Source organism: Archocentrus centrarchus, unplaced genomic scaffold (genome assembly GCF_007364275.1).
Source record: "Archocentrus centrarchus isolate MPI-CPG fArcCen1 unplaced genomic scaffold, fArcCen1 scaffold_86_ctg1, whole genome shotgun sequence".
Taxonomy (NCBI): domain Eukaryota; kingdom Metazoa; phylum Chordata; class Actinopteri; order Cichliformes; family Cichlidae; genus Archocentrus; species Archocentrus centrarchus.
The window spans coordinates 65,059-79,293 of NW_022060296.1; the positions used below are offsets into that span (position 1 = coordinate 65,059).

Consider the following 14,235-nt stretch of genomic DNA (forward strand, 5'->3'; position numbering starts at 1 on the left):
GCTCTGATAAAGAGAAGCAAAGAAAAAAGAAGCTTGCTCTCTACACTGCTCAGAAAAGATATCCTCGTTTTCATTGTGTCCCAGTCGCTGCAAACCCATCAGCTCCCTGGAAAAAGTAACACAAATCCTCGTATGTGTCTTGTGTGTGTGGAGTCTCCCCCATCCTCCCTCTGATGCTCCATCTTTAGTTCACTCTGCTCTGTATTAAGACCACGTGGAGCTCAGCTCTAAACATCAGCAGAGTTACAGTTTTGACACTGAGCTCACAATCACCTGTGCCAATCATTCTGATAACCTCTCACCCTCTCATTCCAAACACATGACCTCTCCTAGCAGCAGCTATCACCCACATCAGCTGAAAAATAACACGAGCTTCTTTCAGTATCAAATTCAGTGATATTTGCAGCAGATTTCAATGCCACAAGCCTTAGTAAATCATGTCTGCATCATTCATTTAAATATTCTCCTCCCAAAATTTTGCACCCTGAAAATGAAAAGACATAAAAATAACTGTCCATGACTTTCACTCTTCCTCTTTAATAAATCCCTACAGTGGCTGTTCAATGCACTGGTGCAGACTGTTGGTGAATCTGCCTGTAGAAGTGGTTCACAGTCCAGTCATCCCACATTTTAACAATAAGCTGTTATCTCAGTTATTACAGGCAGCAGCCTCACGACTGCACGCTGTATATTAACCTCTCAATCCATCCTCTGTTTTTCTCTTCCTTTAGGCTCCTTGCTCAACCAAACAGCCGACCTGTTCTCCAACACAACTTGCAACATATCCACCAATGATTCAGCGTCCTGTTCTCCTGTTGACAGTGGGGTGGGGGCTGGAAGTCCGTACAAAGCTCTGGAGATGTTTTTTATCGCCATGGTTACAGGATCATTGAGCTTCGTGACTGTTACAGGAAATATTTTAGTCATGCTGTCCATCAAAGTGAACCGTCACCTACAAACTGTCAATAACTATTTCTTATTTTCATTAGCATGCGCTGACTTGATCATTGGCGTGTTCAGCATGAATCTCTATACAGTTTACATCATTGTTGGTTACTGGCCACTTGGGCCGGTGGTCTGCGACCTGTGGCTAGCTTTAGATTATGTTGTCTCAAATGCTTCTGTGATGAATTTATTAATTATCAGCTTTGACCGCTATTTCTGTGTGACCAAACCTCTCACGTATCCAACAAGAAGGACGACTAAGATGGCAGGATTAATGATTGCAGCCGCGTGGATCCTGTCATTCATCCTGTGGGCTCCTGCCATCTTGTTCTGGCAGTTCATCGTTGGACAGAGAACAGTGCCACCTGGAGAGTGTTATATTCAGGTACATTGAATAAAACTTTATTGAATAGATCACAGGGCGTAAACAAATCCACCAAATTACTGAGAAATATATTTTCTTTTTTCCCCATTAATAAGGGGGCTTACTCCTTAGGGCTTAAGAAGCTTACTTCTTACTTCCATTGGATTCAAAAAGTATTATTATTATTATTATTATTAGTAGTAGTAGTAGTAGTAGTAGTATTAGCAGAATATCCTGCTGTCCGCCATGTGCTGTTAGTGTGCTCTTGACTCAGCTGCAACAACATGCAGGAGGGCGACGACCAGAGGTGTGAATGATTTTGGTGGTCTGGATAACTTTTCTAGTTTGTGGCTCCAAAGATTGTAAACGGTGAAGATGCAAACTGATGAATGAGAATCCAAAGAACAAATGTGTCTGAGTGAACAATGTGAAGGAAGCCAACCTCTCACCAACATGCTGCAGGAATTCAAATTAGAGAGCGAGCTGCAGTTTAATGAGTTGTTTGAACTGTTCTCTTTCCAGAGTGGAAAGATTGTACAGCATACAGCTGTACTGACTTTAAAATGCACGAGCTGGGTGCACACGTTTACATTCCTGTTGGATTTTCTCTAATCTATACAGGCTCAAATATATACATACATATATCCAACCATGACCTTTGTGAACCCTTCAAAGCACACCATAATAACTAATGACCTTCTCATCGTCGCTGACTCCCATCAGTCCACCGGCCGAACGGGAAGACCATTCCAGAAACTTAATGTCACCCTTCCAAAACCAGCTTTGTGTGGTTGGGATCTTTGTCCTGTTGGAACAGCAGTTTCAACTGTCTTGCTGTTGATCTGAGGTGCAGTTGAAGAATTTGGAGCTAATCCTTCTTCATTATTCCATCCACTTTGTGAAATGTACCAGTACCACTGGCAGCAAAACAGCACCACAGGATGGTGCTACCAACACCACGCGTGACAGTTTTCTGAAGTCTGAAAGCCTCACTTTAACTTGTCACCTTTAACATGCAGCTGGCCATTGTGGCCAAACAGCTCAGTCTTTGTTTCATGTGACCATCAAACTTTCTCCAGAAGGCATTTGTCTTGTCCATGTGGGCAACTGCAAATTTTATTCAAGCGTGAACGTACTCATTTTGGAGCAGGGCCTTCTTTCTTGGTCGGCACCCTCTCAGTCCAACCTCACTTCACTGTGGACGGTGATGTTCCAGCAGCTTCCAGTAATGTACATGTCAGGCTTCAGTCTTGGTGGTTCCTGGGTTGGTTATGAACATCCTCACCTATTTCCTCACTCTGTCTGAGGGTCAGACATTTGGACAAAGTGATGACACATCCAAATGACTTGTACATATGTGTCTGAAATGATGGTCTTAGAATCTGTGAGTCTCTTTCCGTTATGATCACTAGCAAGAAGTTAACAAGCAAATTCAGAACCTTCAGCACCACTTATTAAAAGATCAAACGAGTGCGTGTATATATTTGAACCTGCGCATCTAATTTTCAGCATTAGACAAAATCCAAAATAAATTGAAACTGCAGCCAGTTTTTGTTTTTTAGAGTCACTGATGATGTTTGATGATTCCAACCTGGGAAAAGAACAGTTTGAAGAAACCATTAAAAGCCCAAAATTACCCAATGATGAGTGACCACAAGTGTACATGACAAGGCTAATGTTACTGAAAAGCTCCTTCACCAACATGCTGCCAGCACTTAAGCCATTCAGTTTTATACACTGCACCCTGTCACACTGCAAATGGGTTGAAAGTTCCTCCAAGATAATGAGATTAAAATGATGAAATCCTAGCTCAGAATTATGATCTCAACCCAGATTATTGAGGAAAACATCATGACCAAGAAATCCACTGCAGCTACCACAGAGTGGAAATGAGTGGAACAAGAACAAACTAACGCCCTGAAGGAGGTTGTCCTAAGTTCCTCCTAGGTTTGAAACCATCAGTAATTTAACTTGTGTTCTTTAATTTTGATGACTGCAGGGTTTATAAAGGTTTTTGTTGAATGGCCTTTCATTGTTTTTAATACAATCCCAGCTGAATGGTGCCAGCACTTATTCCTGTAAAATTTGAGCTTTCTTTGATTTTGATATTTTTGAATATTTGTGTTCATTGTGATTATTAATTCAAACCGTAAAAGGATTGCTACAGAGATTATTTTTCAGTAATTGTATATCACTGTAATAAGAGCTCACACAGAGCTCACACAGGGTGTGTGGGGGTGTGTGTGTGAGTGCGCGCACTGTACACTATTCAGACTAACTGTGACCATGTGAGCTGTGACCTGCAGGTCGCAGAGGTGTCCATCACTACTGTCAATAATGATCATCTGGTGATCTTAAACAGCATTTTATGCTTTCAGTCTCTCCGGGATTCTCCCACAGTGGGCTTACATTTAGATTTCAGATATGCACTTTAATGGAGTCCCTGAGAAAATCGTCATTTTGATGATTATTTATTAAAATATATAAAAATATTGACTGTACATGAGAAAAAAAAATACCTGCTTTATATGACAGCTTTTCTTTCCTTCCTGCAGTTCCTTTCTAATCCTGCAGTGACATTTGGGACAGCAATAGCAGCATTTTATCTCCCTGTCATTATCATGACAGTCCTTTACATTCACATCTCCCTGGCCTCGAGGAGCCGGGTCTCCAAACACAAACCCGAGAAGAAAGAGAAGAAGGGGATAAAGTAAGACGTCAGAGGAATCCAGTCATTTCCTTCACATATCTTACAAATTACTTTGAGACAAGCGAAAAACACTTTCTCTGACTTGAAGATCATTTTCATTATTTTTAAAAAGTATGTCCTACATTTAGAAAATCGTTTGCAGTTTGCTAGTATCATTCGATTTATTATAAATGCTCTTAAATCAAACTTTATAGCATCTACAAGATGTAATATAAACACATACAGTTTATATTACCCAGGCCAATAACAGTAAATAATCATCTACACACTGTGCTACAGAACGATTCACCATTTTACAGAATTAATCATTCATATTTATCTGTGCATGTTATAATGTGGAAGAAAATTGTAGACATTCTTATTTTTGTCACTTTTATGTACATTTTGAACCAGTTTATTCTTAAATTTGTCTATTAAACCTTTTTTTTTTAGAACTCCCTGCTTAATGAAGAGTCACCTGTTGAAGCAGAACAACAATAATGAGACTAGTCCTCATGCCAGTCCCCACTCTACTCCCAAACTCAGTTTGGACTCAACTACCACTGCTTTGGATGCTGTGAAGAATGGCAAGGTGGAGGAATCCAAACCTGTTCAGCCTCAGCTGCTGGCACAGCCCAGCCCAGGACTCACACAGGTACTGATGAATAAACCTTTGGAATAAGTGCTCATGGAGGTATAGCTGCAACATGTGGTTAAACATCTGAAAGCTTCATGGCAACTTTATCTGTCTGCTCTATTAGGAGGAAAAGGAGAGCTCCAATGATTCATCCACAGCCTTCATTCCCCCCAGAGAACCAAAGGACAATGCCAACGACAAAGTAACAGCTGAGGTTTGTGTCCAAACAGCTGGTTTTTGTTTGCTTTGTTTGTGCGTTTGTTTTGTTTTGATTCCATGGTAACTATTTCTCTTATAGAGAAATTACTATAGAGGAAAAAAATTGGACAGCTTGTACATATATTGATGCACAACAGAAGACTTTGTTTCATTTTAATTCAATTCAGTTTTATTTATATAAATCACAACAACAGTGACCTCAATGCACTTTATACTGTAAGTTAAAGACCCTACAATAATACAGAGGAAACCCAACAGTCTAAACGACCCCCTATGAGCAGCACTTGGTGACAGTGGGAAGGAAAAACTCCCTTTAACAGGAAGAAACCTCCATCAGAACCAGGCTCAGGGAGGGGGGGTCATCTGCTGAGGGGGGAGAGACAGGACAAAAGACACACTGTGGGAGAGAGACAGAGATTGATAATAACTAATAATTAAATACAGAGTGGAGTATAAACAGAGTTTCACCCTCTGTTTATACTCCAGAGGTGAATGAAAAGAAACAGTCCACAGAAGAGGGGCCTGAAAGCTGAAGGCTCTGCCTCCCATTCTACTCTTAAGTATCCGAGGAACCACAAGTAAGCCAGCAGTCTGAGAGTGAAGTGCTCTGTTGAGGTGATATGGGACTATGAGGTCTTTGAGATAAGATGGGGCCTGATTACACACTGCACATGCGTGGAACTGTGCGTGCAGTCTGTTACAGCTTTCCTATTTGTGTTTTTCATTTTCTCTCTTAACTCAATGATATTTATTTATATATACAAGGCAGCTTAGTGAAGCCGCGCCCTCTCGAAACATGCAAGTTGAGAGTTTTAGTCAGTTCTTTTGCTGTGAAAGTGCTTCTTTCACCTTCCTGGTCTGCCAATGCGCAGCAACATGGCCGCTTTGTTTGTAAACAAACAAACAACAAAGAACAAACGAGAACAAAGAAGCTGCTGGCACGGCGACCAGGATAGCTAACATTCCTGAGGAGCTTTGAAGACGGACGCACAGGGGATGCAGAGGAGGAACAAAACAGCGCACAGGAAAAGTGAGGGCTAAACGATGGGGGCTCACAGAGAAGACGGGATATAAGCCACATCTCCCTCCTCATCATGCCAATGTGAGATCACTGGAGAACAAGATGGATGACCTAACAGCATTAGTCAGGAGTCGGAGGGAGTACCAGGAATGTAGTGTAATGTGATTTTCAGAGATGTAACCACCCCGGGATATTCAAGATGACAATGTTTCCACTGATGGGTTTCAGACTATTCAGCCAAGTCCTGGATCAGCTCCGGCCCATGGTCCAGTCATTTCTGGGATCTATCAGTTTGCCTATCAGCTGCGCCTGAGGGTTGAGGACACCATCATCTAGCTGCTAAACCGAGTCTGCGCTCACCTGGATAAGTCAGTCAGCAATATGAGGGTCACGTTTTTTCAAGTGATTTCAACACCATTCGGCCTACTCTTCTGGAAGATAAGTTGACAATGATGCAGGTAGACCTGCCATCTTCAGGGGTTTTCTGATGACTCAGCAATAGTTGGATGTATCAGCAGGGGTGATGAGGATGAGTACAGGATGACGGTGAAGGAGTTTGTAGCCTGGTGTGAGCGCAGCCATCTAGAGCTCAGTGCCACAAAGACAGAGGAACAGGTGGTGGACTTGAGGAGGATGGCCCCTGTGTCCATGGGGGTGTGGGGGTAGCATGGACACTGTAGAGGACTACCAATACCTGGGAGTACACTGGGCTGGGCTAAGAACACTGATGCTCTATACAAGAAGGGCCAAAGGCGTCTCTATTTTTTGAGGTGCCTGAGGTCCTTCAACATCTGCTGGACTATGCTCAGGATCTTCTATGAGTCTGTGGTGGTGAGTGTCATCATCTATGCTGTTGCATGCTGGGGCAGCAGGCTGAGGACGGCAGATGCCAGCAGACTCAATAAACTGATCCACAAAGCCAGTGATGTGGTGGGAGTGGAGCTTGACTCACTGATGGCAGTCGGAGAGGAGGATGCTGTCTGAGCTGCGGGCCATTATGAACAATGGCTCCCACCCACTCTACAGCACTGTGATGCACAGGAGCACATTCAGGGCAAGACTCATCCCACCAAAATGCACCACAGAGCGCCACAGGAGCTCATTCCTACCTGTGGCCATCAAACTCTATAACTCCTTCCTAAATAAGTGACACTATGGTCCATCAGTGCAATTTATTATGTGAACATTTATACAGCATGCTCCAGATTTATCAGTTTTATCTGAATTTAGAAGCAGGAAATTAGAGGTCATCCACACCTTAATGTTTTTAAGACATTCCTGCAGTTTAACTAAGTACAGTAACAAAGTATTTGTACTTCGTTACTTCCCACCTCTGTTAATTGGTGTGTGTTATCTGGCTTCATTGATAGATAAAGCTGGGTATCATCTGCATAACAATGAAAATGTATGCAATCCTTTCTAATAATGTTGCCTAAGGGAAGCATGTATAATGTAAATAAAATTTGTTCCAGCACAGAACCCTGTGGAACTCCATAATTAACCTTAGTGTGTGAAGAAGACTCCCCATTTACATGAACAAATTGGAGTCTATTAGATAAATATGATTCAAACCACTGCAGTGCAGTACCTTTAATACCTATAGTATGCTCTAATCTCTGTAATAAAATGTTATGAGGTCAAAGGTTTCTTCCTGTTAAAGGGAGTTTATCCTTCCCACTGTCACCAAGTGCTGCTCATAGGGGGTCGCTTTGACTGTTGGGTTTTCTCTGTATTATTGTAGGGTCTTTACAGTTTAAAGCGCCTTGAGGTTATAAATAAAATTAGATAGACAGACATACATACATACTACATCCATCTGTCAGAACTGTTGGGAGATAATGATCAGCAACTAGCACATACAGTAGAAATGAAAACTAACATCAATTGATTGCACAGAATATAAAATAAAAAATATGGAAAATCATATTGATCTTGATCATTTTTAATAACAGGCATAGTCACTGTGAATACTTTATTGAAGAGCAATAAAGTAGAGAGTTTAAAAGGAATGTGAAAATGGATGGAACAATGTCAGTAATACATTTTAATATTGGAAGCTTTAATAGAATTTTCTCCAAGATTCTCTAAGTTTTTTTCAACAACTCAGTAAAATATTTAATTCTCCTTTGAACAAACTTCAAAGGTCCAGATAAAGTGATTCTTTTTTTATTAATAGGTCTCAGAAAAGGAGTCAAGAGGGTTCCTTGCACATAGATAAAACTGATTGTGAGTAGCACCTCACTTGCAGTAAGTAATATTTTGGAAATTAAGATTTAGAAATCAAAAGTTTGTAATTGGTTGTGTGTATAGACTACCAGAAGCTTTCTTTGACGCATATAGCTATAAATTATCATAGAATAACAACACCATTAAGAATGTCTCTTTTTGGTTTGCTCAGATATGAAATTTACTGCAAAATGCACATCTTACTTTCTGCTTGTTATGGCTGTGATGCATGCCACTAAGAGAATACATTTATGTGGAAAGATAGGCGAAGGTGTCAGAGCGAGCACATACTTGGTGCAGGTGGGTTGCAAAACGCTGCAATCATGATGCCAAAGTTTGGCTGTGTCCTCTCACTCTTTGCTCTGTCCTCACTTCAAATGTTTAGAGCTGAGCCCCAAATTTCAGGTCCTCAGACCCAAACTGAACTTAACATGGAGCATTGGAGGGAGGAGGAGAAGCAGCATTGGTTTTATCTCATTTTGGATCTGTTACTGAAATGACTGTCTCTTTGAATTGGATTAGATTAATGTGTGAATCCTCCATTCATCCATTCTCTTCCACTTAAAAGATTCAGGGCTGTGTGGGGGCTATCCCAGCTGTCTCAGGGTGAGAGGCAGGGTACACCTGGACAGGTCAGCAGCCTGTCCAGACAGACAACCATTCACACTCACATTTATACCTATGGGCCATTAAGAATCTCCAATTAACCTAACCCCACCAATGCATGACCTTCATGTGAGGCAACAATGCTAACCTCTGCAGCACTATGCTGCCCTGTGTTGTCTAAATCTTATAGCATGTAATAGTGAATTTAATAAATTCCTGCAGCGTCACACAGCCTGTCTATTCACAGATGTGGCACAATAAAAGCTAAAAGCTACATTAATATGTGAGTAAATCATATTTTGTGTTCTTCTGAACATTCTGTGTCAAATGTTATGTCAAATTTCAGGCTTACATTATGGAATAGTTTGGAATAAAGCGGCTTTCTATTGGATAAATCCTGTGATTTATTCATGGAGTCCCAACAGTTCTTAACAGATATAACCTGGTAACAATTCCTTGTTATCAGGTTGCTCTAAAAGCTCCCTGAAAAGCCCATCAGGAGTCCCTGCACATCCCTTAGTTATGCTTGTATAGGCTCCAGCTGCTGGGGGACCTTACATGAGCACTTGATCATGTGCTTATACCACTACTGCTTTTCTCTGCTGTCTCCTGTAGTTTGTATTGGTTCTGTGTCCACAGGCTCTGCAGCCTCCTTTTTCTCTCTTCTCTTCCGTTTATTTTCATCCTTCAGCTGGTTGTAGCAGATGGCTCCATACCCTCCTGAGCCTGGTTAATTACCATTTTTTCTGGTATTCTGACACCCTTGTGCCAACTCCACCTACATAATATCGTAGGATTGTGTCTAAATAGCTGATGACACAAGAGACATTTCACTTCTCATTTAATGGCCTTAAATGACATGCATGCAAAGGGAGAATGCATCATGACATGTGAAACGACTTGGCGTATGATTTATGTGCTATTTCACAAGATCAGACTGACTCTTGGCCCAGCTTGATAAAGGAAACAACAGTCTGAGCAGGCACAGGCATGCAGGAAATAAGGTGCGCTCTTTGCAGCACAGCTCTTCATCAGTCCTTATGCTGGACATCTCTATGGCTTGACACATGCCACAAACTTTGTCCCGTTGCTTGGGCTTTGGATAGCTTGTCCACTGCCTTCTGTAAGACTGTTAGTCTGAGTATTTGGCACACTGGATAATATTAAACAATCAAATTCAAATCTGTTCTGAACTCTTGCGGTCCTGGTCCTGGGTCAGTCACACTGTGTTTTGTAGGCTTTGAGAGTTTGTTTATTTAAATATTCTATGAGATTCTTGGTTTGTCTTGTGTTTACATTGTTTCTTATATGCTTTCATTTTCAGTGTATTTCATCTTGCTCCCTGATCCTGGTGCTTTGGTTTAGTTCCTCCCTCTGTGTGCCCCCTCCATGTGTCAGACCCCCCGTGTGATATTCTTTCATGTGTCTGTGTTCATTAGGTTCCCTCAGTGTGTCTGCCTTCTGCTGTTGGGTCAAGTCTGTGTTCCTGATTCACTGTAGAGTTCAGGTCTACGTTCCCCAGTGACTTTCAGCCGTGTTCCCTGGTGTGTCTTATCTCCCTGATTACCTGGTGTGTATATGTTGTCTGAGTGCTCCATTCGTTCCCCAGACCTATGTGCCTTGTGTTCTTAGTTCCTGCCTTGCCCGAGTTTTTCTTCTCTAATGTTTTTGGGGAACCTACAGTATTAAACCTGCTTTTGTGAGTTCACATTAAACTCCTGTGTCCTGCATACTGGGCCTTAAACCTGCCAGCCGCACACCATCGCCTGTAAGCACTGTACAGTCGTGGGCAAAGGTTTTGAGAATGGCACAGGAGTGTTGGGTTTCACAGTGTTTTTGGATCAAGTGTTTCTATGGTATACTGATAACAACAAGCATTTCATACTTTAAGTTTATGCAAAGACTCTATATTTGAAGTGTTGGCTCTTCCTTTTCAAGACTTCTACAATTCGTCCTGGCATGCTGTCAGTCAATTTCTGGGCCACAATCCTGACTGATCGCAGCCCATTCCTGTATACTCGATGCTTGGCATTTGTCAGAATTTGTGGTTGGGTTCCTCCTGGCTCTTGGGGACTGATCACAAGTTCTCTATGGGATTGGGGTCAGGGGAGTTTTCTGGCCATGGACCCAAATTTTCGATGTTTTGTTCGCTGAGCCACTGCGGTATCGCTTTGCCTGATGGCACAGAGCTCCATCATGCTGGAAAAGGCATTGTTCTTCAGATGCTCTTGGACTGTTAGGAGAAGTTGCTCTAAGGATGTTTTGGTGCTATTCTTCATTCGTGGCTGTGCTGTATGGCAAAATTATGAGTAAGCCCACTCCCTAAGATGAGAAGCAACCCCACACACGAATGGTCTCAGGATGCTTTACTGTTGGTGTGACACTGGACTGATGGCAGCACTCAGCTTTTATTCTCCAGGCAATCATTTTTCCAGATGTCCCAAACAATTGGAAAGGGGCTTCAGAGATAATGCCTTTACCCCAGTGCTGGAATGGCTTCATTGCAGCCCTTCTTCACACCAGGCCATCCTCCAAAAGTCTTCACCTCAGTGCACATGCAGATGCCCTCACACCTGCCTGCTGCCATTCCTGAGCAAGCTCTGCACAGGTCCTGCAGCTGAATCACCTTTAGGAGACGTCCTGGCACCCTGAAGCCTTCACAACAACTGAATTTGCTGCAATCTTTTGTAGACAAATCACTGTAATTAAAGTGATTAAATCAATTCATTATAACAGTCAAATTATTTTAGTAAGAACAAAAAACATTTGTAGTAGTGTTGTATATATATATATATATATATATATATATATATATATACAACACTACTACCCCCTAACCCACTTACATACGTATGTTGCCTAATTTAGGGAAAGAGCCTTAGATGGAGACCAAAGAGAAGATGAGAGATAATATTGAAGAGGTGTGGAGGCCAGCAGTGACACGACGTGCTAAGATGATGTTGGCTAACTTTATGTGCCCCAAGCATCAATAACAGGTCAAACTTACTATAAAATGTCTTAATACTCTGTTTTGTTACAGGCTCTAGCAAACCCTACTCCAGTACCCACAACAACAACCAATTCTGCCATGCGCAAGATCACTTCCTCTTCAAGGTGGTCGAAGATAAAGATCGTGACGAAGCAGTCTGGTGATGAATGCATCACAGCTATAGAGATTGTTCCACCTGTAGATGGAGCCGAGAGGCATTCGATCCCCATCAGCCGCCCTCGGACTGTGGCAAGAAAATTTGCAAGCATTGCTAGAAGCCAAGTGAGAAGAAAAAGACAGATGGCTGCCAGAGAAAAGAAAGTAGGTTAATACACTACATAAACTTACTATATGGAATAAACTGTGTGCTGATGAATGTGCACATATGAAGTTTCAGTTTGCACAGCTGTACAGTGGGACTCAGTTTGGTGGACTCAGTAAGGTCCAGCTCACAGTTGCAGCATAAAATCTATAATCACCTATAAACTAGTATAAATTTAAAAATCTATGAAAAAGTGGTGCTTCCAGCTGTTTTTAATCTGAAACTCTGAACAAAGGATTCTGTTATCTCTTTGGACTGTGGGAGGAAACCGGAGTACCCGCAGAACCCACACAGGTATGAGGAGAACATGAAACTGCACACAGAAAAGTCCCTGTGGGGGATTCAAACCCAGGACTTTCTTGTTGTGAGGCAACAGTGCTAACCACTGTGCAATAAAATGCTAAAGTTTTTGGTTGCTGATTGTATCGTGGGTTGATGGGAAAATGCAGACTCTGCATAAACAAAAGACAAACCTTTACTGTGGCGGGAAAGTCTAACTGGCAGCAGGTAACAGAGCCCTTAAGACAACCATGAAGGACCCTCATGAGTAGACAAACAGCACAACATGACAAAGAAGAGAGGGGAGACAAATGCTATACAGGCACACAAGGTTCTCAGGGAAAGGGGGAACACCAGGGTACACAGCCGACACTAATCAGGGACAAGACAAGGGAATCAAAACTGAACACAGTGCAGCCATCAGAATAAAACAGGAAGGAACTAAACGTGAGAACGTCTAACAGGGAACTGAACCGACTCTTCCTGTGGATGTTTCCAGGTTTCTTTGGGTGCATGTATTTATTCTATAATGTTTCTTACACCAGTGGAAATGATACAGGAACTGGTTATTCAGACTCCAGTGTTTGACTCAGCCTTTGACCAGGTCTTCAACAAAGAAATCAAATATGACTTAGTAAACCTTATGTGTATATGGATACATTAATAGTTCCTTACTCTTAACCATTTGCTCTGTTTTAGGCTCTAACCCAGTCAGTATAGGTCAGTGGGTCAGGATGAAATTCAACTACAAGGCTAGTAGGAGTAACAGGCATTTATCTCAGCTGTAAGATGCTTTTAATGCCCTCAGCCTTGAGATGACCTGTGCCATGGGCCACAGATAATGTTCTATGTTCTATCATGATGTTCTATGTAGAGCTACAGCTGAACGTCTGAATAATTCAGCACTTTTGGACCTCATTCCAAAAGGATTGATTCTTTTTCACCACGTTGTTACGATATTAATTATGTACACTTAAATTAATCTAGAGGTTTAAAACAGTGGTTAGTATTTAACCTGGTCAGCCTTCATAATGAGCATCAGATCTGTGAGCTACATAACTGTCAGCTCACTGCAGTGTGTAAGAAGTTCACATTTAGAGCTGACACAAAGTTCACAGATGATTCATCTGAAGTTTTACTTCTATGCAAATTGATTTTCCAGCTATTAGTGAACTGCAGAGCATCCATTTACTTTTCCTCTCTCTCCTTTCCTTTATAGGTGACTAAGACTATCTTTGCCATCCTGCTGGCTTTCATCATTACATGGACACCATATAACGTGATGGTGTTGATCTCAACCTTCTGCCAGTCCTGCGTGCCTGACACAGTTTGGGCGATTGGCTACTGGCTGTGTTATGTCAACTCTACTATCAACCCAGCTTGTTATGCACTGTGCAACGCCACATTCAAAAAGACTTTCAAGAACCTGCTGCTGTGCCAATATAAAAATATAGGGACAAGATAAAATAGAAGGAGGAGATTCAAGATGGGATGGAAGGGAAAGGGGGTTTGAGAACTGTGCAGAAAGGAAATATTGTTTAAAGCTGGGTGAAAGAAGACTGAGGGGTCTGAATGAAGGATGTCAGAATTGGGTGAAGGGTGCCTTCTGAAGAGACCAGACACTTTCAGTGGATTAACAAATGTGATTTATTCTACAAATGAATGAGTCGTCCCTGTTCATACAGTCTAAGCAAAGTGTGAGTGTAAACCAGAGATTCTTTTACCTGTCTAACTTTCCAAAACCACACTGTGAATAACAGTGTAATAACTTAAAGCTGTTAATAGGAACTGTAAGAGGATGAGACACGTAACATTTAGAGGCCGAGGCTTGGCTTTATGTGGTGATACATTTGAAATGCAGTAACAATGGATGCACGGGAGCGTGGCTGAGTATGTGGCTTTGCTTGATTGCTGTGTGTATGTACATATGTATGTATG

General features: G+C 41.8%; 1 protein-coding gene across 1 annotated transcript in view; it reads left to right on the top strand.

Annotated features, from left to right (window-relative positions):
• The window catches only part of LOC115777925 (muscarinic acetylcholine receptor M4-like), a 57,626-nt gene extending 43,864 nt beyond the window's left edge, over positions 1-13,762 (top strand). Inside the window, exons 2-7 of the mRNA XM_030725948.1 lie at positions 732-1,330; positions 3,865-4,019; positions 4,452-4,653; positions 4,760-4,849; positions 11,748-12,017; positions 13,517-13,762. Of these exons, the coding sequence (XP_030581808.1) occupies positions 732-1,330; positions 3,865-4,019; positions 4,452-4,653; positions 4,760-4,849; positions 11,748-12,017; positions 13,517-13,762 (1,562 nt within the window). The remainder of the gene's footprint in view (positions 1-731; positions 1,331-3,864; positions 4,020-4,451; positions 4,654-4,759; positions 4,850-11,747; positions 12,018-13,516) is intronic.
• The last annotated feature ends 473 nt before the right edge of the window (positions 13,763-14,235 follow it).